Here is a 23,088-nt window from a genome sequence, read left to right on the forward strand (position 1 = left end):
CTCTCCCATCCTTTGCAGTAGTTTTATATATGCTATAAACGCAGAATACTCTTTTTGCTTCAGTCAGTTATCTTTAAGGCCAATTAAAAAATTAAAAAATTAAATTTACTTTATCTTCATTTATCCCATTTCCAGTGATTTTCATTTTTTTGTGTAGATCCAAGTTTTATGTCTGGTATCACATTCAGTTTTTCTTAGAAATTCCTTTATCATTTCTTATGATATAGACAGGCTGGAAATAAATTCCCATAGTTTTTGTTCGAGAAAATCTTTATATCTCCTTCATTTCTGAAAGATACTCTCCACTAGGTATAGAATTCTGCACTGACAGTTTTTTTGTTTGAAGATGTTACTCTATTGTCCTCCAGTGTGCACAGTTTCTGAAGAAACGTCGACTATAATTCTTACATTTGTTCTCTGTATGTAATCTATCTTTTTTCCTCTTGCTGCCTTCAAGATACTCTCTGTTTTCAGCATTGAATATGATATGCTCAAGTGTGTGGTTGTTTTATTTTGTGGATCTTTCTTTTCTTTCTATTTACGCTACTTGATGTTCTCTGTGAAAGATTCTTGGCCATTATTTCTTCAAGTATTTCTTCTGGGATTCCAATTACTCATATGTTAGATCATCTGATATGGTCACAAAATTCTTAGATGCTCTATTCTGTTTCTTTGTGTAATTTCTATTTATCTATCAAGTTTACTGATTCTTTTTTTGGTTAACACCCATCAAAGGCATATATTCATCTCTAGCATTTCTAACATCTTTGATCTTTTATGTCCCATCTCTATGCTGTGATTACCCCAGTGGTATTGCATGTTGCCTTCTGTGTCCATTAGAGCCTTGAATGTATTATCCATAGATATTTTACATTCCCTGTCAGATAGCTCCAACATCCTGGTGTCCCATCTGACTCTTGTTCTGATGATGCTTTCTCTTGGGAGTTTGTTTTCCTTGCCTTTTCATATGCTTTATAATTTGTTGGGAACTGAATATCTTGTATAGAACAGTACACACTGAGCATGGCTTTCCTTCTGCTAGGCCTGTTAGAGTTAATTTAACTAAGTTTTAGGCTGGGGTGAGGTGTGTCATTGCTATGGTTTCACTCGATGTACTACAGCTTTCAATCTCCTCTGGTGATACTTGGTGCTTTGGGTAGGGGCCGGTCTGCTAGAGAGCTTTTTCTGCCAATATCTGATCTGCTTTCAGCTTTTGCATTGCTTCCCTTTGCATCGTGCCTCAGAGAAGGTCAGTCTCTTGCGAGTTCCTTGGTTCAGTGAGGCAGTGCACCAGCAGCCAGAGCTTGCCTCTCACTTCCCCATGCAGGCCCGCGTCTCTCCTCAGATTTTAGGTCTGTTGGCTGCCCTGTAACCTCAGCATGCTGATGGGTTCAAGAAAGATCATGAACTTGCTGTTTGTCTGGCCTTTTTCCTTGTAAGTTTAGAATGATGTTCTTTCCAGCTCTATGAATTAACTCAGTTTCTGGATCATCTTCTCTCAGGCACTGCTTAACCCTAGAAGTGGAACATTCAGTTTTCCCTAATTTCCCCAATTCCTTCTCTGGCAGTTGGCATCAGTATATGTAGCTGATGAAGGGGCTTCAGATCTCTTTCTTGCTCCTTGCTCTTCTATATTAACTTTTAAAATTTCCCTCTTGTTCTATTTTAAAGCATAACCTGTCCTTGTAAGAAAGATAAAAATATAAACTTAAAGTCTTATGTTCTTATTGGCTCTAGCACCCTGTATATAAAACATGCACACAATGATCATTTAGCAGTTTCCTTTTCATTGGTGTATACCTCTACTCAATTTCTAAATTTAAATTATAAACATTTTTAAGTTGCATACTTGTTTCTCTTGAGTAAGGAGTAGTATTTTTTACCAGCTCTTCAAACTTATAGGTCTTAAAATGTTAATAAAATCAAGATGCCCAAATAACATTAGTTCTCCAAAGTTAAAGCAAATGGCAACAGATTTCCCTCCTCCCGAGAAGTCACATCCTGTGTGTGTTAGAGTCAAATGGAGCACATATCTAAGTAGTAGGAGAATTTCAGTTTCTAAAACTGCAGCATAAGTATCCAGAGTCAGAGTGACAGCTTAAATCTTTTTTTTTTGAGGAAGATTAGCTCTGAGCTAACTATTGCCAATCCTCCTCTTTTTGCTGAGGAAGACTGGCCCTGAGCTAACATCCGTGCCCATCTTCCTCTATTTTATATGTGGGATGCCTACCACAGCATGGCTTTTGCCAAGCGGTGCCATGTCCACACCTGGGATCCGAACTGGCGAACCCCGGGCTGCCAAAGCGGAATGTGCACACTTAACCGCTGCGCCACCAGGCCAGCCCCAGCTTAAATCTTACAAAATGGTGAATGATGGAATACTGATGTCTGTTTAAACATACAGCCTTTAAAACAGCAGTGCTGATGGTATGGCCAGACCAATGGTAGATGACAAGAAACTGAGTAATGTAGAAGGTGAGAAGGGTTTCTACTCTGAGAAGAAACACAGAGGTCAGGATGTAAAACTGCGGCACTAACATGATGAGGTCCTTGGCCAAAGTCATGGCGGGCAGCACTGACTGGACCAGACAACGAAGAAAATATTCAGAAATTTTAACTTTAAAATACCCCCAAAGTATTTCCTCTGCCAGGACTTGGGGTAATGATACACAGCAAGAAAGATATTGAAGATAAATTCTTTTGCAGACAGGGGATCTGATGGTTTCAAGGGACAGAAAAAGTTCTTATTTCTATCTTGTACCCTTGCATCTGTAGCAAAAGAAACAAACAGAACGCTCAACCTCCTGCCAAGGTGAAAAGGAAACACTACCGGACAGGACTTGCTGTCTCTGAAGGCATCTATGGGCTCCCCGTGCCGTCACCCGAAGGAGCAGCAGTGTGCTTCTATGGTTGTGTAATCGTGTCAAGTCCTGTGAATACAGCTACGATTATTATTACTATTATTATTAGTGACCTTAGAGAGGAAAGTTCACCCTACTGTGTAAAGCACCCACATTTGACAATGATAGAGACCATTAATAACATTTAGGTGATCACATTCTATAAAGACGTCCAAATTTGTATTAATATTCAGGAAGAAAAATGAAGGAAAAATTAACTAACTTAAAAAGTTAACACAACTTGATCTTTATATTACAGAACTCTCCTCTGTCATACATGCAAGTAGGTTAACCTTTCAGAATAACGTCAGTTATCATGACTGATCCAATTCCTCTGCAGTGCTCCTAACCTCATATTTGAGAAAACAAAACGTATCAAGAAAAAGGCCGAGTTTTTCATTCAATTTAGGTCATAAATAATCTCCATTTGTTTGAAATGACAGGAAGGGATTATTATTTTAATATAGTTTATTATCTGAAATGTATTCTAAAATTAACTCTTTTGGTTTATAGATAGGTCACATGGGGGAAGCTGTGAATTTGCTGGTGTTATCAGAAACGCTAATTGTTCAGTTAACTCAGAACAGTATTTGCTGTTGCCATTACTATTGTTATTACTATTGTTCTCTGGGCAGGCAGACAGGAAAAGCAGCAGATGGGTTCCTGGCCTTGTGCTCACACGCTCTGTTTCCAGGCAGAAGAGGCAGACCGCGGGGGCCACCCGGCTGACTCACCTCCAAGCCGGCCCACGCGTGTGCCCATCACTTGCTTATCTGGTGATCTGGTCATTGACTCAATGTAGAGCTGCTGACCTAGATTCTTGATCTTGTTTACACTGGCATACACCTGCTGCAACGTCAACTTCGGGAAAAGAATGATAAAATATGTTTCAAAAACTATAAAAATGCACATTAAAAGATACATAAGCAAAATACATTTAACTTCTGGTTCTCTGAAGACACAATGACTAAAAGCACAGTAATAACATTAATTCAGTTTCCTCCTGTGCAACAGTACACTAGTACAAATGAAATCTTAAATAAATCTGTTCACAATATGCTTATTTTTAGAAACACAAAATTAACCCAAATCTCACCTTCCAGAGGTGATATTCTCTTTTTATGGACATTTTCCTGAACCAAAGTGGATCAGAAGGTCTATTACCGGGTAAGGTCTTCGAGTCAAGAACATATAGCAAGAAGGCACATGTGTTGAGGTGCAGAAGTAGCACTGACATATTACAGACAGCAGCACAGACGGGGGAATGACACCTGGACAGAAACACAACGTTCGCTCACTTACTGGTTCCTTCTGTGCCTCCTCCGTGCAGTGCCCGCTGGACTCGCTGGAAGATGCTGCGCTGAGGTGGTGCTCCTGTGAGCCACTGCTTCCCAGGCTTTCGTAGCCACTGGAGGCACTCACATGAACCGGCTGAAAGACAGGGGAGGCCGGGCTCTAGAGTTACCGCGTGTGGCGGGTGGAGGAGAGAGATGGCATCACCGACCTCAGAGCTCATCTAAAACCATCAGAAAATCAAGATGAAACCTTCTGACATCCTAAATCAGGGGTGTGAAGGTTGATGCTTTTAACCCCAACGCTGACATGAAGGACACTCCTCTCTCTTTTCAGTAATTCTCAAGAGCAAAGTCTAATTTCCTAGCCTAGGTGGGTATTTCTGGAACAATAAATTTTTAAAAAGCCACAGTATAATAAATTTAGCAAAACATGAAAATAAACTCTAGCTTTTTATGCTGAGTTTAGAATAGACAGAACAAATTAAATACATATCATACTTTTTCCCAAGAATCTCATAGATACTTTATAAACCCTAGAGGTTTTATGAAAGACATTTGAAAAGTACTGGGCTAACGGTTTTCCATGTGACCCCACCAGTAAATACTTCACAAGTTTATCGGCTGAATCTCTAGTAGAAATCACCTTGGTTATTTGTTTCCAACAGGTAGTTTTCCTACTTTTGCCTTGTAACAACTGAGACTGGCCCTCCATCTGCCCTCACCTGTAACACTGGAGTTATTTTAAAACCATGAAGCCAAAATCCAGAGGCTGTGCACAGCGGTAGCACTGGGGATACAAGAACCCTCTCCTTTAGAAATAACTTCTCTCTCTTATTGCTCACTATGACTCAGTCTGCTGTCTTACAACGGGTTCTTACAAAAATGTTCTGTGTATTTAACACATAAAAAAGGAAAACAAGATGAATAAAACTCAATTTGAAAACAAAAAGAGGAAGACAACCTTTTCTGGAAAGCAGAGGGTAAGGATTTCTCTCTCTTTGCAGTTTACTTTTGTGAAGTGACTTTACTAAAACTGAATGTTAAAATAAAACACCATTATGGGAACTTTGTGTTTGCTTTTTAAAATCTCTCACTTTACCTGTAAGAGAAGTTTGTGAATTTGTTCTTGTAATTCTGTTATGTCTTTGTCATTACTGTTCATCTTTTTTATTCTGGTAGCAAAAACATCCTCATTTAGTGGACTCCTACAAAATGCCAAGTGAAAGATTGAGTCAAGCAATTCAACATTCATTTACAAAAAAGCCTAAAGTGATTTTTAAATAGAATATTCAAATAATAAATCCACGCTTTTACAAAGCAGCTCTGCCTCCAAATAGAGAAAACATGAAGCTAGTATTCTGTTCATGGAGATACAGAAAATACTAAGAAGCAAATGAGACATTAACAGGCTGCTTTAGTTTCTCTGTAGCTCTAATTTTCTACAACTGGTTCAGCACTATATTTGCATAAATCTAAAATCAGTGACAAGTCACCTCCTTTGCTGCTAAAATATCTTCCAACAACTACCAGTCTCAAAATTTAACATTGACTGAGTAATCTACTGTAGGAATTTTAAGACCCTAAGTTTGCTGAACAACATTTAAGGTTTAATGTATCTGATCACTTAAGATTTGTAACAAAGACAAGTCTGCAACCCACCCTAGTGGTGAAAATGGCACTGTCACAATACTTCAGTCTTATTTATGCTCAAATTCTAGAGAATTTTAAAACTACTACCTGAACACAGTGAGAGGCAGGCATGCCCCTCAGAAAGGATCACAAAGAAGAGAAGAGCTGACATTTATTTAGGACCTTCCATGTGTCAGGAACCATGCCAGTTATAATAAGCAGTGAGAATAATGCACATTTTCTACACCCTTACGATGTGCCAGGCACTGTTCCAGGTGCTCTGTGGAGAGTTATCTCCTTCACCTGTGTTGAAAACGTGCTCAAGGTCACCCAGCTGGTCAGGCCTAAGCAGGAATTCACGGGGGGACCAGAGTCTAGGTTCCAGAGCGCACGCTCTTTGCCGCCACACTACCTCTCGGTACCTCGGTGACGCGAGTACTATTGAGCAGGTACACTGAGTCAGATACGCCATCTCCTGAGTCCTCACATCCCTAGGAAGTAGGATTGATCCTGACCTCAGAGAGGTTAACAACTTGCCAAGTTCAAATAACCAAGCAGCAGTAGAGTCAGGGTTTGAATCCACATGTCTGACTCCAAAGCCAGCGCCCTCCTCTTCCCACTGTGCCATCCTGCTGCTCCTCACAACTTAACCACGCAGCTCAGTTCTCTAAAAACTGGAACATTTTCCCAAAGACAGAAATTATTATCAAAAACCCACAGGATGTCGGCAGTGTCACAGAGCAGTCAGGAGAAGCACCACCTTTGGACACTGTCCCTCATCACTCGGCCCCACTGAGCGTCGTCTTCCCTCACCACCAGACCGTGGAAGGTGCCAATCAACACGTATTGTCCTGGGATCGTGCACGTCGAATGTGAGTGGTGAACTGTGCCTGAATGCACAGCCTGACACACTGTCCATCTTCCTTATTCGTCAGACGGTCGTGTGCCCCTCCCCGCCTCCCACCACCACGTAAGCTCCGTGGGGTCAGGCTCTTCCATCTATTTTGTTTGCTCCTCCAGTATCTCCAACAGTGCTTGGCACAGAGACGAATGAACACACCAACAAAGGACCAGTCTGGGAGTAGAGTGCATCGGATTTGTGATATAAATACATCCGTGCACTATGAGCCTGAATATCTTCGAGAGGAGTTGGGTTTTGCTTTTCAAGTGAAAATTCGGAAATGGAACTGGAACAGACTGCTTTCTATTACCAGAATTAGATATTTGTATTTGTGGCAGTTTCTACAAAACTAAGTTGTGTTTTTCATCAGTAATTATGTAACTCAAAATGACTGATGTGCAGGTGACAGAGACGCAGCCTCCAACAAAACGCGGCAAACCTGGCTGCTGCGTGCGCACAGGAAACTGGGCTAGAAGAAGGAACACAGTCTGGTTCCTGTCTCCACTCTGCAGCTTCGTCCCTACATGATCCCCGGGAAAGCTACTCTGCTTCACTGAATGTGTGGATTTCATCTGTACGATGAGGGCATCGGCACCGAACCTGCCTGTCCACACAGCCGCCGGGAAGGACCCAGCGAGAAAGGGTAGGTCCCCTGCTAATCACTCTCAGAGCCCTCTTCCCATTTCAACTGTCACACTTTCCAAATCTCTACTTCTATGTCCCAGCGCCATTTCCACGTCCTGTCTCTCCCATGACACTGTGGGTTTCATGACGGTAAAGAGAACGTCTGTCCTGTTGACTGCCTCAGCGTCTAGCACAACGCCTGACACAGCAGGTGATCCCTAAATACCTAATGAAGGAATAAACGCATTACAACAATTCTATAAATATAACACATAGTTATTTTACGAGAGAGATTAATACTTACTACACTCTAATTCTTCCCCTCACATAATTCTGGATCTTGAGATGCAAATATTGGCACAATTTAAAAAAAATACTGCAAACACTGTGAGTACTTTTTTCTCAGTTAATTTCATATATATCTGATTAAAGAACTGAAAGGACCACTTGGGGAATCAAGGACAGGTCTCCAGCACTGAGTGGAGAGAGCACACAGACCAACCGACAGACATCCAGACGAGAAGAATAGTACTTGCTCTGGGGTTTCCTATATTCATACTAAACAACAGCTGATTTTATTTTAATTTCCCAATAGGTTTTCCCTAGTGGGGGAAAAAAGTCCCTTCTGACCAACGTGAATAGTTCTTACTTGGCAGTCATATTTCTTATCTTAACTATCAAATTTGTTTTCTAGCACAGATCAGTCTCATGAGCAAGGGCAGAAGGGAGCCCATTTCTTCCACTTAAGGTTCCAGACCTGCTCTGCTTGAGAGGCCAAGTGTCCTGGGGCACAAAGAGGCAAGGGCAGCCTTGAGACCGCGTCTCACCACAGCGATGCACCACTCCTCATGATATCAAGATGTGATAAAATGAGCCTGACAGGTAGATCTACTATCCTCAGTTCTATGCTTATGCACATAAAGCTGGAGACAAAATACAAAAGACATACTCTCTCCATCTCAGCGTGATACTGAAGAGTTAAGTATAATTTCCATGGTTAAAAAAAAAAAAGACGTCAAAGGGAAACCTACGGCCTGGTTGAGAAACCTGCAGGTCAATTTTCAGTGGACGAAGAGTCAAGGGACTAGGAGCATTTTCAGCTACAAGAGTGGTAGCCAGGTGCTCGTTTCACAGGGTTCTGCTACATGGACAGGCAACACCAATCAAAAAGGCCTGAGTCAGCCATGCTGGCGTGAAAAGAGCTATTAAACAATCTAATTTTACAAATAAAGATTTGGTTAAATAGACACAAGTAAGTGGAATCTGACAGAAGAAGGCTGATATAAAATGTCTTACATGCTCACTAAAGATACAGAAAAGGTAAAAAAAGGAAAAAAAAAGCCTCATCCATAATCCCACCATCCCACACATAACCGAAATTTGTATTCTATTTTCTTCTAATCTTCATTTTCCTATTTCATAGTGTTTGTGTGTGCATGTGTTTTAAATACAGTTATAATCATATGGTATAAATAATTTTACATGCTGCTTTTTACATCTAATATATCAATTTTCCATGTTACACAATCTCTGCAAAATTTTTATTGAGCAATATAATAACATGTCAAGCAAACAGTCCAGAGTTACTTAACGATGGACATTTAAGCTACTCTAAGTCTGCCACTATGATCACAGAACGTTGCAGAATCCGTCTTTGCTTTATCAAGCTTTTCTGTATTTAGGCGTGTTTCCTAGAATGTCCCCACAAGGGAATCATCAGGTCAAAGAGGTAGAAATCCTTCAAGGCTTTCGGTACCTGCTGCCAAACTGTCTTCCAAAAGCACCGAAGAAACTCTGTGCTCTGCTTAGTTCATGTGTCAGCTGATTCAAAAGAGTCAACGGGTGAAGGAATGTGGTTTGGTAAAAAAGATCTTTGAGAAAATATGAAAACTGATTGACTTACGTTCGAACTTTATGCCGACCAATGATGAAAGAGACCTTCCGGCTCCATGGGTTCACAAAGCTGGACCAGCTGGAATCCAATATGATGTAATCTCCATTTTGAGTACAAAATCTAATGGGTGAATGTTCAAAGGGAGGATGGCCTGCATACTTCAAGACTATATAAAACAATAAAACAAAATTAGAATTTATTTAACACACATATTTATTACAAATGTCTTTTTTTAGGCATTTATTTGTGTTTTAGAATGCCAAAATAGAAAAAAAATTGTTTGAGCAGTTTCAATACATTGCTTACCTGGTTAAAGGTTAAGCTCTAATGATTAGAGCTTATGAGAAGCTCTAATAAGAAATAAAATAAAAAATTAGAACAGATGATTAAAAAATGATTAAAAAAATTTCCTCCTATAGCGAAGTAAGTCCATACCTTTCTGGTGTATGGCGACCATGAGAGAGCGGTCTTCTGGGTGCAAATACGTTAAGACAGATGTTCCAATCAAATCCTGAGGTAGATAACCCAGCAAAGGCATGGCTCTGGGATACAGACACACAGCACGGGCAGCACGTTTTACACATCAAGTAATTTTCATACTTTTTAAAAGTACTTTTTTACTTAATTCTAAATATGAGAAAGAAAGCATGCAAAAAATGTTCATTACAGCATTTACAAAAGCAACCAATGACCTAAGCGCCCATACTGTGGGGAAGTAGTTACATAATCTAAGAAAAGATGGTCGTCGGACAGGTTGCGTCACAGTCCTCTCCGGAACTTGCTACAAAACAGATCCGCAGGCCCATTGTAAGCCAGCAAAATCAGAATTTCTGGGGTAAGGCTCGGAATCTATATTTTTAACCAGTTCCTCAGAGGTCTCTCCATTTTGCTGCCATTAATAAAAAGCCCACAAAGATGACATCATAACACAGAACAATGCTTATGAGGTTAAATGAATAATGCAGGCTATAAACTTACACAGTATGATTAAAACTATACAAAAACAATGACCCCAAGAGATAATATCGAAAAGACAAACAGCCAGCACACAAGGACATGTGCAGGATCAAGGTCCACAGGGAAATGGCAATGACAGGACACCCAGGCTGACTCAGAAAGAAGTGACTCCACAGACATTTTCTATGCGCACAAATTCACCAATATTTCCTAATGAAATCAGTTTAAGCTATATTCAGAATACTTTCAACTAAATTTTCTTATTTTCTACACATTACATTATACAAAGTATCTCACCATTACTGTTTAGTTTCAGGGTAACTATTATTAAATAAATGCATTTTCAGAGGTTAAGATTTTTTTTTTAAATCAAAATTAATACCTCTCATAACGGTGCCCGGTTTGTGACATTTTTGCTTTATACTGCTGTGTGGTATGGTGCACTGGTTCCCAGATTTTATGAGTAAGTAAAATTTAAAAATAAATATGGGGAAAAATGGAGGGTACTGATAAGCAGCTAACAATGTCTTATTTTTCCAAGTAAAGATATTAAAAAACAACAACAAGCAACAACTACTATCCATTATCACTATTCTTTAAATAAGAAAGATAATCTTAACACCAAAAAGCATAGGAAGGACATAAGCTCAAAATAAATAACAATCCTCTAAATTAAGTAAGTTTAGCTTTACCCAAAATAACCTGTCCTGATTTCTGGTTTTCCTCCCTCACTTCAGACTAACAATTTCACCATAAACTGGTTTGGGAAGCACTTGTTGAGTCGAAACGACGCTGGATTAGGCGCTGGGCGGCCAGTCTCGCTCTCATCTTGAGGACAATCATGAATGACTTACGTTCTTGGCAAACTGGCCCCCAGGTTCACCGTCCTCGTGTGTAAAATGGAACAATAATTCCTGACTTCCTTAAAGCAGACTATCGTGTAATCAAATACGATAACTTACAAATCTTAGACGTACAGCATGCAAGACAGTTACCTTAAAAATTTAGACAACACAAATTTCAAACTGACAAAAATCAAAAGGGCAAATGAACAAGGTCAGCTACGTAATGTAGAAGTACATAAACACAATGCAGACCTTTTCATGTTTTTATTTATTTTCAGGAACAAATTTCTTTTAAGCTTAAAAAAAGTACTTACCTTTCGTCTATTTCAAGAAAAACACACCCTGGGCTGTGTGTTGTGGTAAAAATCCTTTTATCCACTGGGATTCGGGGAGCTATGAAGAACAGAAAGACTCATTGAAAGGCAAATATCTAATTAGTCATCCACTTAACAAAATCTCTACATGAAACGGTGGAAATCTCACTGAGGGGCTCGGCCTTTGAGTCGCCAAAGCCACGGTTAAATACCAATTGTCATTATTAACCATATTTTAATTAGGTCAAAAAAGTGAAGCCTACGAAAAGTACACTTTAAACAGCGAGAGAAAGCCTATGTACACTGAAGAACTCACTCATCATCAATAACCTAACAGGCAAAGCTGGAGTGACTTCACGTTGAGGCCTGAAAAGTGCAGTCGCATTTAGCAGTTGTATACAACTCAGCACACGGGATTTGAAACGTCAGTACAATGTCGACATTTTAAGTCTGTGTAACAAAATCAGTGTTGTCAGTTCTCCTACAGCTTGCTTTGAAAACGCAGGACTTGATACATCAGGGAACAATTTGAGCATAACGCTCATTTTGCGTTTGCTTATGCATGGTTTCATCTGCAAGAAAAATGAGGTGAATGCAGAAAACAACATCTGGTTGAATGGAGTCACTTAGGAATACACAAAAACACGCACACAGCTCAGACATCCACAGCGACCTCAGTGCACCGTGTGTGTCACGGACACGCTGGTCCAATGTGGTGTTAGAACCCTGTCTCATTTCAGACAACCTTCCTTCCACCCTCCTAATAATTTACCTGCTGCAGCCCTTGCAACACCCACATCTAAAGCAAACTGCAGGGCTTTTCCATGGTAGGGGCTGTAACTGTAGTGTTTACCTATTTCCGAGTCATCTAACACATATAAAACTGTGTTATTGTTTTTATTAGATTCCTGTCTTACTTTTAATGTGTGGTTAAGTTTTTGAGTGGCGTGGCCCTAAACTCATTTTTCCCATAAGCCCTATGTTTTTATCATGTGATTTTTTTTTTTTTGCATAGGATGATAATCTTTAGGAAAGTGTATGTTATGTCACGGCAGAACTGACAATAATTTCAAATAATAAATGAAAGCTGCTTGTGTATTGATATATGAATTTAGAAATGCAGTCCTGCCAACAGAAGATATAAACTATACTTTTTACTCAGGGGGTTTCAGAACACTTTAAAAACGTAAATTCATTCTTGTGACTTTTCTGTGCAGTAATTTCAATGCTCTTATTTCACACAAGACAGAAACAAAGGCCACAGGACAGGCACCAGCAGAGAAGTGATCCAAGGACCGCATATCTGTGGCCCAGTCTATGCTCAGACCCATAGGCCGCGCTGTCCTTGAAGGAAACACTGCATAAGAAGTCAGGGCAGCAAACTGAGACCTCAGGAAACATCAGAACAGAACAAAGAGCTCAGGGCCAAACTGACGACTCGAGCCCTCTTTCCCGGGGCTCCAACCACAGTCGACAGACTTCTGCGTGTTCTCATCTGCTGGGCCGACAGGCTACCGACCTAAAAGCATACTCCTGACTCACCTTCGTAGCCAGAGTGAACCTTCTCGACCAGCATGAGACAGCAGGGCTCAGATTCCAGCTGGGCAGGGCTGTGCACATGAATCAAATAGGGCAGGATCTGGAATGGGGAGTAACGCTTCTCCTGCTCGCTGTCTTCACCTCCACTGAAGAGAACAAAAACGATCAGTGTGGTCCCAGCAACCCAATGAGAAACAGGCCAGGAAAAAGGTCTTATGTACTTTCCAAGAGAAATATATCCAAATCTAAAATGTTTAAGCACATTTATTTTAAAAAGAAGTTAGTTTAACTTTTTAGCACTGAGGGCAATTATACTCATTGGCCATTCTCTGAATGAGAGCTTTTACAGAGAAGTGGCTTAGATGACTGTGAGTAAACACGGCAGTAGTCATTCCACGACTTTCCTCCTGCCCTCCAGGCCCTGATACGAAGTCTGACTTCTCGGCCTCTGCTGTGAAGAGGCAGGGCACAGCTACCTGTCCTGTCTCATGTGTCTGTCTACACCATGTATCGTGTGGCACAAGACAGGGCCCCGTAACTGGGCCCCAGAGCCAGTCTTCCATTGTCCCTTCCGGTACCCTCCCTCAGAGGCCTGATGGAGCCTCACCACCTCAGCCACAGCCTTGCCGGGTGCAGGGCCTCAGGTGTGGCGAGCCCTCCCTCGGACACCTGGCTGGAGGCAGGAAAGCAGGGCTAGAACCTGCTCACCATCCTGCACATGGAGCAGGGGCACCAGGTCTCATTCTCACAGAGGCTCCCTAGGCGGGGACGGCTCTGACAGACGACCACCACAACTTTCATCCTGCTCCATTGCTCCAGCTGCCCAGAGGACATTTCTACTTGGATACGTCACCATCCCTTTAAAGTCAAATGTCTACGACTGAATTCATGCTTCCGCATTCCAACCAATCATGCCTCTCCTCTCCTGCCAACCTTTAAATCCTGACTATCCATCCCACGTGGGGCCCAGCTGCGGAGAGGTTCTTCAGGCCACTCCCACTCCCACTCTGTCTCGGTTCTTCTTCTCTCCTCAGACTCCGGGATCTCCTCGCACTTCTCCACTCTCAACCGCAATGTCGCTTCCTATTTCACTGAGAAGAGAGAACCATTCCCAAGAGCCTTCTCCTAATGCTGACCTCCAAGCATCTGTACTTGCACTTCCGGCTCCCCTCCCACGTCTGCCACTGATTTTCCCAGGCTGCTCCAGTCCTCAGGTTCCGCTGATGACCCAAGCATCTGTCTCTAGCCTGGACGACTCCCCGAGCTCCTGACGCATGGACCAATGCCTGAAGAGCATCACCACTTCGATTCCTAACAGACAGACAGCGCAAACTGAACTCGTCTAAATTAAGCATATTCTTCCCCCCCCCCAAGCTGCCTCCTTTCCTATAATTTCCTCTACCCCAATAAATGGCAACTTGAGCCAAGGACCCTCATGTCACCCTGACTACTCTTTTTATCTCACCCCAAATTAATCCATTAATAGCACTTACTATGCAGCAAACTGCCCGGAGTGACAGTGAACCAGCAGGCCCCCCGCCCACCTCTCCTCAGGTCTCCCGTCCAGGCATTCCAGCACCCTCAGCTCCAGGCCCCAGTTCCATGGAGCATCTGGCTAATCCACGACAAGGACTTTCCTCTTCTCTGAATACCTACAGCACGTAGTAACTTCAATGCTAATGCTGGCAATCACAACACCATTAAAAAATATTTTTCCTTGTTATTGTGAAAGTAACATTAACATATCATAGTGAATTTAAAAAAAGAAAAAAAGTCACTAATAAATACTACTAGGAATCAACTATTATTAAAATTTTGGTCTATTTTCTTCTAGTTCACCGTCTTTGGACCCTTTAAATCCTTCTCATAAATATACCTATCTGGCTTTCTTTAAAGTTATTCAAAATTTGAAAAATTAATTTTAATTGTGACCGAAAGATAAAAACAAAAGAGCCCACAGAACGGTCATTTGAAAGTGTCCTAACATCAGCGATTCCTCCATGCCTCTGGGTAAGAATGATCTTCCTCATCTTTTTCCCTATTGCGTTATTATTTATCTACTTTTCTCAGGAGTATATGTTTCTTCTCCTTAATCAACACAACACACACACTTCTGGTGGCAAGAACCAAGTCTTGTCTCTGTAGCCACAACAGACCTAGCTGAATACAAAAGAACCAAGTACGTGCTAAACGAGATCAGGGCATAACCCACCCTTCTGGCCTCCACGAGCCCCGGACTCACCGGATGCGGCAGAAAAAGGACTTCGCAGGAGCATAGTCGTACTGCGCGGCTGCTGGAAACAGAGACAGACTGTCAATCGCCCCTTAGAGCAACACGCGGAGCGGCTCCTCCCAGTGAAACGTGTCTCACCAGCACCAAGCACAAAATAAAGTACTTCTTAAAAGAGACAGATACTCTCGATGAAAGTAAGACTCCCCGCTCACTGGGAGACCCGGGCACATGGGCGTCCTCTCGGGCTCTCACCCCCACAGTGACCTCAGCTAAGACACGGCCGGCGCGTCTGACCCGGTCCTTCCCTTATGCTTCCTGCCGCCCCTGCTGTATTTCTGTAACCGCGTGTACTCGCTACGTCACATCAGTGTAATGACCCTCTGACAAGAATCCTATAAAGTATTATTTATAATTAAATAATCATCCCTCAGCAGCTATTTGGTGGTAATATTCCACTCCACTGTAACAGTCTGGACACGTCTCAAAAACGGGGAATTTGGACTACTTAACAGCTTTTAGGTATATGATATGTAAAGGTCTTTCATTTTTTTCTCTTTTGCTGGTTAAATTCCCCACAGTTGTGTTCCCAGGTTAAATGACTTCATTTACTGGCACACGAGCCTCCGGGAGGCCGTCCCAGCTGAAGGGTCATCAACAACGCTTTCTCACAACTCTCGCACAAACAGTTTGCCTCGATTTCATTGATTTTTTCATGAATTTTATTGACTCGAGAGGTGGTCATTCAGAAGTGTTTACATCTTAGGGCAAACGAGGGGCTGACCCCGGCCCCGGCGTCTGCCGACCATCAGCAGCTCCTCTGAGCAGAGCTCCCTGCATATCTTCTGGGCCTTTGTTCACTGGAGCGAGAACTCCTCGGTTACAGAAACCAAGGAAACGTTTAAAACCAAGGAGATGTTGAAAAAGTATACATTGAAGGAGCACAAGCGACGAGAATTCTGAAGAACCAAAATACTGAGTATGGGCCAGGTCTTTGGACTTCTAAGGACGGACCATAGGGAGAATCAGACAACGGGCTTGGAATGATCCAGGAAAGCGTACATGATTTAAAAAAAATACTCCAATTTAAAAGTCAAGAGACCAATGGTCAAACCATTATAATTCATAAAACTATGAAAGCCACAGTCCCAGAATTCGGAAAGAAGACGATTCTTACATCTCTGAGAGAAATAAAGGAAAGAACAACTCGACAAAGCTTCAGGAATTAACCACTGTAAGGCGGCTACAGTGTTCCCACAGAAACCGCTTCAGGAAAGGCTACACTCACGGGGGAACGAGGCCAAGGCAAGGCTGTTTCAGACACAGCCTGAGCCGTGGGGACGACCTTCGTGGACAGGAACGCACCTCGGGCCCCTTTCACACGCGCCTTCGTCTGAGGACGGTTCTGCTCTTGAGTGAAGTCATGGGCAGTCGTGCATCGGGAGGAGCAGGCGCTCTGCGTTCACACCGCTAAGGAAAGCCGGCTCGCCACTTCTCGGCCATGTGACCTGCGGAGCCACTCAGCTCTGTGCCTCAGTGGCCGTGGGGCTCAGAAGGGGCATAACTGACGGCAGGCTCCCAGCCCGTGGCTGTGCACAGAGCTGGCCGAGGCAGCAGGTTCTGTGGAGACGCAGGACTCCTCGATGCCTGACTGTGGCTTGGACTTCCCTTTGGCTGCCTGGCAAAGCTGTACCACAGGCCAAGACTCCTCCTCACTAGTCCTCTCTCCTCCTCGCTCCTCCCACAGGTGTGAGATGCCCACTGTGGGCTGAGGGCTCCGCTCACCCTCTTCCACACCCTCCCCCAGAAAGTCTCCTGGCAGCTAAGCCCATCTTGGCATCTGCTTCTCAGCAGACCCGAACCACCAGTTACCTTATCTGTCAACCGGAAATAATGACAGTATCTACACCTTACAAGGTTTTTGTGAAAATTAAATCAGTTAATCCACTAAAACATTAAGGAGTCCCTGGCGAACAGTAACAGATGACAGCAACTAAGACAGTCCTTCCCGCTGTGGAATACTCCCAATATCTGAAGTGCTTTCCCAGCCATCAGCTTGCTTGATAGCAGGCTGGTCAGAACTATTACTCTTATTTCACAAGAAGAAGCTAAGCGACCTCCATGGTTCATGAAGGGACAGAACTCAATTTAAAACTCAGACCTTCAGATTCCAGCTTGAAATGCTTTGCACATAAAAAACCCTGCAACTCTACTGTGAGGTAAACCCGCTTACGTGATTTGTGCATTACACCAGGCACCTGAATTCAACTGCATTCACTATGAGCCTCGTAACCTATGGAGCCAGACTGTGTGATCTCAAATAGTACATGTGAGCCCATTATCATTCCCACATCTAGGCTGTCATGTGAGAATTCTTGCTTTTGGAAAGCGTGTTCTAAAGAAATAGTGGTCAGATCTTTCTGAGAGGTCTACACAACAAGTGTAAGTTGAAACAGGCTCTAGCATAGGGCCAAAAACTGACAACTGCTGAGTTGATAGCTTCCTACGTCCTCTTAACCTTCTATGAGATCGAAGGAAGGGACGGAGGGAGGTAACATGCGCACAGCCCAGAAACGGTGTGAGCTAAACAACGGCACTCAGGAAGAGCCTCAATGCTGGAGATTCATAAGGGAAAAGCACAATGTGAGGAGTAAATTAGATGGACGTCATATCTTCATGGAATAAGCAAACTTTTAGGTCCGAAAGACAGCAGTTTCAGGGCGTATTATGTTTTTTTACATGGAATGGAAAAATCATAGCAATAAGTAATTAGCAAAGATAAAAGGGTTGAAAAGATAAGACAGAGACTATACAGGCAATGCTGAAGGAAAAATACCTGGGGAAATGTGACAGAGCTGGCAAACACTACCATGTCAGCTCTGGTCCTAGCTGTATCTCAGCCTCTAGAATAGTTCTTGGCCCATGGTGATTGCTGAATAAATGTTTATGAAATGAATAAATGATTAATAAAAGCAGAGAAACAAATATGGACAATTAAAGGCTGAAAATACGTTTACGAAAGAGGAAGAGAAATGAAATCAATGTTTCTGAACGATGGGAACAGAGGAGAAGGAGCTAGAAGAAAGCAAGGATGGTAGGCAAGTTTTCTAAAGCTTATGTGAAATGTGCACAGAAAATGGAGCAAAGGTCCAACACTGAAGAAAGGAAGCATGTACGACTGTTCTTCCCTGGACCAAGCGCTGGACTGAAAAACTGGAATGAGTACAGACCTTTAGATCTGAGAGATGAAAAAGGTCTGGAGATCTCCTTCACAACAATGCGAATGTACTTAACACCAACCACTGAACTGTACCCTTAAAAATGGCTACGACTGGGGCCGACCCTGTGGCCAAGTGATTAAGGTTCTGCGTGCTCTGCTTCAGTGGCCCAGGTTCGTGGGTTCAGATCCTGGGCATGGACCTACTCCACTCATCAGCCATGCTGGGGAGGCATCCCACATACAAAATATAGAGGATTGGCACAAAAGTTAACTCAGAGCAAATCTTCCTCACCAAAAAAAAAACAACAAAAAAGGCTAAGATGGTAAACTTTGTTAACGTGATTTTTACCACAATAAAAAATTAAAATTTAAAAAATCAGAGAAAAGGGCTTAGAATCAAAAAGGAGGATGATCTATACTAAGCTCTCTAGGAGACACTTTATAAAGAACGTGAAATAAGCATTAAAGGGTGACTTAGAGAAGCAATAATGAATTATTTAAAGATCACACAAGACTGAATGTCACAAAGAAAACCGTGAGCAGGCACCCCCAGTTCAGGAAGACAAGCGTTTCAGAAGAAAAACAAGGTAATGAGATTCATGAACTTTTAGGGACAAGAAAAGCTGGAAAGGGAGCTAACCATCATAAGTTTATCTCCAAAGCAAAGCAAAGAAAGAATGAAGTCAATATAAGAGGCAAAACATTTAATTTTATTAACTTAAAGGAAACAGAGCCTTTTAGCAATTAACCTTTACACAGTATGCTGGTAATCAAACCATATTTATGATATATAATCTGTGAAATTAACTTGACTAAATGAAAGCAAATTTATTGGATCTTTATGTTATTAGAAGCATTTAAAATGCTATTTGCATCACACGATACACCTTTTTTAAAGAAAGAAATAAGAAAAAATATACAGTTTGCATGTTCTAAATAATGCATTAATTTCTGTACTATTTCTGGAAGAATGAAACTGATCTTTACCAGGCAAGATAAACATGTGAATATTGGTCCCGTTACCTCTTTGGGTCCAGTTGTTCCAGAAGGGAAGCTGAGCGTGGGCGGTGTGTGCGTAGAAGACCCTCACATCTCGAGGGGCGAGCAGTTCAACAAAATGAGAGGACTCCAAGAAAGCTTTCTTACAATTCAGGATCGAAGCAGCCTGTTCAGAAATGTGCACTACCCTTCCGGACAGAAATGAAAAAACTGCCACAAAGGTATCCTATGAAAAACATTTAAAATAAATGCAAACATTGAGATACTTACTAGCAATATTTCCTGAAAGTTAAATTTCTTCTAGACTCCTACCGCGATCAATAGCTTGAAACACATGCACACGTCCTGCAAAGGCAACAAAACTCCCCAACACACTTCTTAACCGTCACCGTAAAACCTGCATTTTACCTTCTGAAGGTATGATTTCCATGCCAAACAGATACTCCAGCTCATCATACACTGACATACGCACAGTATATACTCTTCTGATCCCTTCTCCTCTGCAAACTGTGCCTTACACGTGGAGGCACTGTCTTTCCTTCTCTATGCACATACTACAGCTCAAGACCAAGGTCAAGATTCACCTCCTTCAAGACGGTATCTTTGACAAACCTCATTACACAAGAATCATTTCTCTAATTTTTTCCATTAGACAGAGACATAACTTATTTATAATCAGCCACTGTTTGGATCTGACACTGGTGTGTGTTTTCCTCTCTAGCTTTATTTTGAGGATCTTAAAGGGGAAATGTTTTCCAAAGGTCTTTTCTTCAATCTCCATAGCACCTACTACAGGACTATGAACACACCACTTAGTACCATAAGCCCTACTGTGACACTAGGGATGGCTCATGTTCCAATGTTATAAAATCTGAAGTTACAATGACGTTAAGATCTAAACGTAAAATTAAGTAATTTCCATCCTGTCAACAAAACATGACGCTTAATTAGTTTTTCAACATGAAGAGATTCAAAAAAGGTAAACTAAGCGTCTCTTCCATAATTTTACAAAAAATGACAGCATCTCAACTCACCCGTTCTATAAAATCCAGTTGTTACAACTTGAAGTAGTAGGTATTGGAACTAAGAATGATATAAATAGAAATGAACATTTTGGAGATTAGAGTAAGATGCAGGAAATTACTCTGCAGTGTTATTTTTCTCTCTTAATTTGAGAGAACTCAGGGATGCTCAGGAGAAGAGGGCCCTCATAAGCGGAGCAAAGCCAACTACTATTTAAACGCTGCTTCCCCTCCTAGAGGTTGTCTCTGGCGAGCGCAGGAGGAACTACACCACACCTCTTTGGTAGTTTTCTCCTACTGTTTACGTCAAACTGTGGTTACTAAAACTGTGTTACTATATTTAAAAATCTACATCTAGATACGGTCATTAGGAAAAATCACCCAGGTTGATACGGCAAAATTCACAGATTCTTACTGTGTTTTTGGAAGTGTGTCCTGAAGCAATAGTGGCCAGCTCTTCAAGACTGTACACGGTCACATCTGCTTGAGGTGCTCCGTTCTGACTGAGAATCTGGAAAAACTCACTGTTTGCTAAGAAACACAGGAAAACAAACAGGTAGTCCAGTGACAACAATCTCTTCAGGAAAGCATTTTTATCACTTTTAAAGTGGGCTTATTTTTTAAGATGAGGACACCTCAGTGTGTTTTCCTCAAAACCAGATCATTTTCTTCTTTCACCTAAAATACTGACAGTTGTGCAAACTTAAGATTTTGAATTTTAGGCATTCTGCATTTCTACATCACAAGGAACAAGACACATTTACGGTACCGAAACCCAGAATTCCAAATACACACAGGAAATTTTCATGGCAGAAACACTCCTCCAGTATTCAGGAAAAAAGTATCACATATGAAGCCACAGAGGATTGTGCTAGAGGATGTGCACTTTATGAAACCCCTTGAGAAGAAACGTCAGCTAAAAAGGAAAAAGTGTTTACAGCTGTTCGTTTTTTATTTGCTAAATTCCTGTCACGACTGCACTTTAAAAGAATGTGTATGAAGAGGGAAAGGTAAACTGTATTCAGTCAAATGTATGTTTTTTCTCTAATATCCATAGAAGACAGTGCCCCTTTAAAAACTGAGTCTTCAAAATGTGCTTATGCTAAACTCTACTCTCTTACAACAGATCAGCCAAATAGAGCACAGTTACTAAACCATCACACAAACAAGGTTCTCCTGGTGTTCCTAATTTGAAAAGCCAAGACGCTAATGGAATCAGTACAGATCTGCTCATCTCACTTAAAGCACCAAAAAACCTCAAAACACCTCTGTGACTAAAATCACACTGACAACTGCCGTGGCCTGGCTGACGTTCATGAGCAACGCTGTACTTGCAGGACTGTATTTTCCCTCCGCCCGTTTACCTTGCACACTGTGTACACAGCGAAGGGCATAGTTGAGGGCATCTAGGGTGCTCCGCTTACTGTGTCTCTCCGACGGCAGGTATTTCTTCATTTCTTGGACAACCATTCTAAGTTCTTCAGAAACTCTGTTTCGATCTTGCTGTTCCCTGTAAGACAAAAAAATACATAAATTCACACTTTCAATTATAACAACAATCAGCTTTTATTGAACTGCAAATTACGCGCCAGGGCAACTTTCTAAGTGTTTAACATGGATTAACTCATTTAGTTCCCAGGTTAACTGCCCCTTTTTTACAGGTGGGGAATCCCAGGCAAAGAAATTGTTAAACGTCAAACACTTTCCACTCTCTTTCATGCACCTCAGCCCCGACTCAGCTAAATGTCCTAACTACTTTTCACCTACGTTTGGTACTCTTGGGTAATTTTCTTCAGTTTCTCCAGGGTATTTCATTCTAGGTTGTCAGGGTCTCCCCCTAAACTTTTTCCTAAGCTTACAAAGAAAAGAATAAAAAGACTGAAGCCCTCCTTTCTCTTTTGCTATTCCAGAAAAGAACCAACCAACCAGGTTGTGGAAAAGAAAGCAGAAGCGTCACCTGCGCCTGCTCCCCCCGGACTTGCTCTGCAGGCGGCATTTCTGGCTCCTCATCTCCTCGCATTCTTTCCCCAGGGCCTCGGGACCGCTGGCCTGGGCTCCTTCAAGTTCACTAGGTTCATGGCCCCTGGAGTCATGAAATTTACTGCTGGGCACTTCTAGATCTTCACAAGGGTCCATCTTTCGCCCGGCAGCCCTCGGGCTGTCGCCTGCTTCTTTTTTACTTTGCAATCAGCGACGGGAATTTATTTCTCCTTGTGGTCCATGCCATCGCGTTAGAGAGAATCATCAGTCATCACAAACCGGCCAAACGTGAGCTCTGCTCCTCTGGAGGCACTTTTCTCTCCAGTAATTTCCATACAGTCTTGGATGTCTCCACTCACGGGCGCGCCAGCCTTGGGGGGAGGGGGAGACAAAGGTGACAAGTGTCAAGAGAACGAGACAACCTGATGCCGGCGGCCCAGGGGAGGACCCTCAGTCCGGAGCTCACAAGGCCACACGCCGCCTCCCCGACTCGCCCAGTGGCAGCTCTGCAGAGTCGGCGTGCGCCCAGATGGACCCGGGGACGCGGGCAACTTGAAGCATAAAGTTCCAGGGACCCCAGGTTCCCAGCCCGCGCCGCCGGGCCGCCGGCCGCAGGGCGGAGGGTAGGCTGGGGGCGACCTAGACTGCGCGGCCGGCGACCTCCGAGGCCTCCGCGCCCGGGCCGAGCACTCACCAGCCGCCGCCGCCGCCCGCGGGCCCCGCGCAGCCGCCTGCCCGC

At 42.5% G+C, this 23,088-nt stretch overlaps 1 protein-coding gene across 7 annotated transcripts in view; it reads right to left on the reverse strand.

The window, feature by feature from the left end:
• Nucleotides 1-23,088, reverse strand: part of PER3 (period circadian regulator 3) — a 56,783-nt gene extending 33,695 nt beyond the window's left edge. For 4 of the 7 annotated variants that reach the window (XM_046661997.1, XM_046661998.1, XM_046661995.1 and 1 more), the window contains exons 1-12: nucleotides 22,327-23,082; nucleotides 21,734-21,879; nucleotides 20,785-20,900; nucleotides 19,372-19,573; nucleotides 15,141-15,192; nucleotides 12,902-13,044; nucleotides 11,360-11,438; nucleotides 9,679-9,785; nucleotides 9,253-9,409; nucleotides 5,295-5,400; nucleotides 4,203-4,331; nucleotides 3,635-3,761 (exon numbers count right to left, since the gene is read on the reverse strand). In XM_046661997.1, coding sequence (XP_046517953.1) covers nucleotides 3,635-3,761; nucleotides 4,203-4,331; nucleotides 5,295-5,400; nucleotides 9,253-9,409; nucleotides 9,679-9,785; nucleotides 11,360-11,438; nucleotides 12,902-13,044; nucleotides 15,141-15,192; nucleotides 19,372-19,573; nucleotides 20,785-20,900; nucleotides 21,734-21,879; nucleotides 22,327-22,505 — 1,543 coding nt within the window. In that variant the 5' untranslated portion in view covers nucleotides 22,506-23,082. Of the gene's footprint in view, nucleotides 1-3,634; nucleotides 3,762-4,202; nucleotides 4,332-5,294; nucleotides 5,401-9,252; nucleotides 9,410-9,678; nucleotides 9,786-11,359; nucleotides 11,439-12,901; nucleotides 13,045-15,140; nucleotides 15,193-19,371; nucleotides 19,574-20,784; nucleotides 20,901-21,733; nucleotides 21,880-22,326 lie in introns of all 7 variants that reach the window. The other 3 variants (XM_046661993.1, XM_046661999.1, XM_046661994.1) reach the window with 3 other exon arrangements.

Source organism: Equus quagga, chromosome 5, assembly GCF_021613505.1.
Source record: "Equus quagga isolate Etosha38 chromosome 5, UCLA_HA_Equagga_1.0, whole genome shotgun sequence".
NCBI classification, from domain to species: Eukaryota; Metazoa; Chordata; class Mammalia; order Perissodactyla; family Equidae; genus Equus; species Equus quagga.